The sequence below is a fragment of the Dipteris shenzhenensis genome, chromosome 21 (genome assembly GCF_047967505.1).
Source record: "Dipteris shenzhenensis isolate YYH24624 ecotype China chromosome 21, Dip_SZ_1.0, whole genome shotgun sequence".
In the NCBI taxonomy this organism is placed as follows: Eukaryota; Viridiplantae; Streptophyta; class Polypodiopsida; order Gleicheniales; family Dipteridaceae; genus Dipteris; species Dipteris shenzhenensis.
In genome coordinates, this window is record NC_141616.1 from 48,737,247 (window position 1) to 48,740,412 (window position 3,166).

At 45.9% G+C, this 3,166-nt stretch overlaps 1 protein-coding gene across 1 annotated transcript; it reads right to left on the bottom strand.

Annotated features, from left to right (window-relative positions):
- Positions 1–362: 362 nt before the first annotated feature.
- On the bottom strand, positions 363–2,094 carry LOC147888987 (phospholipase A1-II 3-like). The gene is made up of 2 exons (XM_087392455.1): positions 1,507–2,094; positions 363–1,394 (listed from the first exon to the last, which is right to left on the bottom strand). Exons 1-2 carry the CDS (start codon positions 2,041–2,043, stop codon positions 549–551), a joined length of 1,383 nt encoding a protein of 460 aa, XP_087248581.1. The 5' UTR covers positions 2,044–2,094; the 3' UTR covers positions 363–548.
- Between the last annotated feature and the right edge of the window lie 1,072 nt (positions 2,095–3,166).

The following is a 3,166-nucleotide window of genomic DNA, read 5'->3' on the forward strand; positions in this document are numbered from 1 at the left end:
TCCAAAACTATTTTAAATAGTCTCTTATGTATATTTATTTTTATTTTAGAAATACAAAATATCCTTTTGTTGAACTCCCGTGATAGGGTTACATATGATGAGTGACCCCCTCGAGGGAATTATGGTCGAGGTGTCACTGATAAATATGTAAGTTTAGCACATGGGTTCAAAAGAAGTGTTGAACTCCCGTGATAGGGTTACATCTGATGAGTGACCCCCCCGAGGGGATTATGGTCGAGGGATAAATATGTAAGTTTAGCACATGGGTTCAAAAGAAGGAGTTTTTCAATCCCCTTTTCACACATTTTCACAAACAGAAAGGTATCGAATAAAGGGGATATTCACAGATTAAATAGAAAAAGGGTGTGTTTATTCATGATATATTTATAGATAAGGGGTTTCAAAAATAGCCCTTGAACTACACTTGATATATAGGATTTATACATAGTGACCCACTTGGAAAAGAGGCACTTTTCACATGATAGGACAATTCACATGTAGCGATACAATAAGAAGCACCAATTCACTTACTGCTTAAAATTCCTACTTTAGTTGTAGTCTGAATTGGAGGGACTAGGAATGTCACGTGGCCTCTTCGAACGGGGCTGCCATTTGCCACTTTGGTCCAACACCATATCCTTATTCGAGTGCATTAGCCAATTTGGGGGAACACGGTACTTCTTATGGAGGATATCATCACTCTTGTTCAATAAGGAATAGTCCCTCTTGTCAAATGGAGATGAGGCCAACCGAGCACGCTTATTAGGCCTATGAGGATCTACGCGGGTGTGTGCCGTCTCCGTCTCCGTCTCATGCAGGTACTCTTTTCCTGGCTCAGTGTTGCCATCAAAAAGCACTAAGTTCACAGAGTTGAGCTTTTCCATGGCCATTGCAGGGTTGTCCCCCCCCAAGTTTTTGCACTTCTCCTCCACTGATGAAGTTTTTACATCACTACTATGATCCGCTGCGATGGTGTGCATGTAGAGCTCTAGGTTGTGACATTTCATCCGAGAAATAATATCCCAGAAGAGAGGAATCATACCCCCGATGGACACATATGGTGAAGATTTCCAGTTTAAAAGCAGCTCGGTGCCCACATGCACATAGGGGAAAGGAAAGGGGGAGGAGGGCATATCTGTCACCGGGTCCTCTTCGTTTTTGTAGCGCCAGATGTGGGCATGCTTTTCTACAATTTCCTTGAACTGCTTATCACCCACCCTGGGCGAGCCAAAGGTGAATACCTCTGAGGCTCGGATCTTATTATCGTTGGCTGCAATGTACTTGCAGCCAACATCACAAGCGACGAGCGTGGCCAGTGCACCGCCCAAGCTGTGCCCCGTGATAGTGATGCTCACCGGCAGATCTACGTCGTCGGCCAGCTTATCCACCTCGGCCTGATGCAGTATTCACAAAAAACCAACGAATAAACCTTCAAATTCAGGTCAAGGCATTTTCCTTATAGTTTGGCATAAATTAGTTCCAAAGATGTTATCTGGGAACACTTGCCTCATGATGTCTCCGCCGCCCACGAGGTGTATTACTACTGTCGCAATCGCCGTAGCCAGAACATTTCTCAAGAAGCCGGTCAAGCTCCTGGAATATCTGGTCTTTCATGCTCAAATCACCGAACTTGAGGGAGGAGCTCTTGGATGTGTATATACTTAAGAAGCCTTTGTGCACCTTTGGCGAGCCCTCCACAGATGGAAAGGGCACCAGAGTGAAATCTAAGTCCTTCCACCACTCGGCTTCGTGCATGGTACCTCGGATCGCCACCACGATATCGTGCCTGCCCAGACGGTGCGTCTCGTCATCGTTGGACTCGGCAATGTAGCCTATCCAGGCGATGACCTTATCTACAACGCAGTAAATGTAACGCGTGATGGTGTAGGCGCTCAAGACGCCAACTTTGGAGAACAGGCTGCTCTTGCCGTAGAGTGGGAAACAATGATACTCCCCGTCGTTTGTGTTGATGGAGTCGTACACTGACTGCACAAATTCTCCGTAACGGATTGCGGTGGCAGCATCTGGTCGCATATCAGCCATAATACTAGGCAGGGCTGCTAGTATTGAGTGGGGAGCTCAGCTGCTCTCGATCAAAATGTGCACCGTTGAGTGAATACAGACACCCCTTAGCTTGACGTTTATATTGAAAAATTTCGTCTTCGTGACATACAAGCCTACCCTACACTCACCCACCCCACACCAAAATGTGCACCGTTGAGTGAATACAGACACCCCTTAGCTTGACGTTTATATTGAAAAATTTCGTCTTCGTGACATACAAGCCTACCCTACACTCACCCACCCCACACCAACCGATCCGTGGTCCTATCGAGGGGCACATCCACCGGCCGTCTTAACTCTTGGAAAGAAAGGACATCGCGTTATTGGGCTACGAATGAGAGCTAAAATCAAGGCCTTTTTGGCCTACCTGGGGGAAAGGCTGTAGTAATCGGTCTTTGGCTTGAAGATAATAAATATTCTATGTTGGGCTCGTCGGGTGGCAGCGTTGGACAGGTTCTGGATTTTTGTGGGTGATTTCTCTTAATTCCCATTGGTTGGGACATGCCATCTCCACCTTTTCCTCGCTCTTTTTCTCCTCTTACTATTTCACTCCCTACTTTCTATTGGTCCACTCCCTACTCTCTCTCTCTCTCTCTCTCGTTTCCCCCCACTCCCAACCTCCACACCTTCCTGATGCAACCAATTGCTCCTCCTCATTTGTTGTTGCTTCTGCTTTTGCTTCTAGGGCCATAGGGCAGGCCATTTGAATGTCATTAAACTTGTTACAATTTGGATAAAGGTTTCAACCTTGAAGCTTAACCGAATTACAACAAGTCCAATTTTGTGACATATGTCCCATCTACATGTTAAATGTTATAGGAAATCATGTGCTTTGAATGTCATACTCTCCCAAGAAATTCCAAATATATTTGAGTAAATTCATACTAGCTAGCCTCCCCCCCCTCCTCCCAACTCACATGGCATATTCACCTGTGGCGTATGCTAATAGGCAGCCATGGCATCCCTTAGGATTCAGAGGTGGGCAGCCACTCAAGTGGGCAAATGACCTACTGCCTTGAGCTCCCGCTGCTCCACAACCAACCAGCTTTAGGTGAACTCCCTCTGATCTTTATTTTTTTAACTTAAATCAACATGGTACTGA

Excerpts from the sequence above, each read along its gene's own strand:
- LOC147888987 (XM_087392455.1), bottom strand. The coding sequence starts at position 2,043 with ATGGCTGATATGCGACCAGATGCTGCCACCGCAATCCGTTACGGAGAA. Across the intron at positions 1,395-1,506 it reads GGCGGCGGAGACATCATGAG|GCCGAGGTGGATAAGCTGGC; the intron begins GCAAGTGTTCCC and ends ATACTGCATCAG.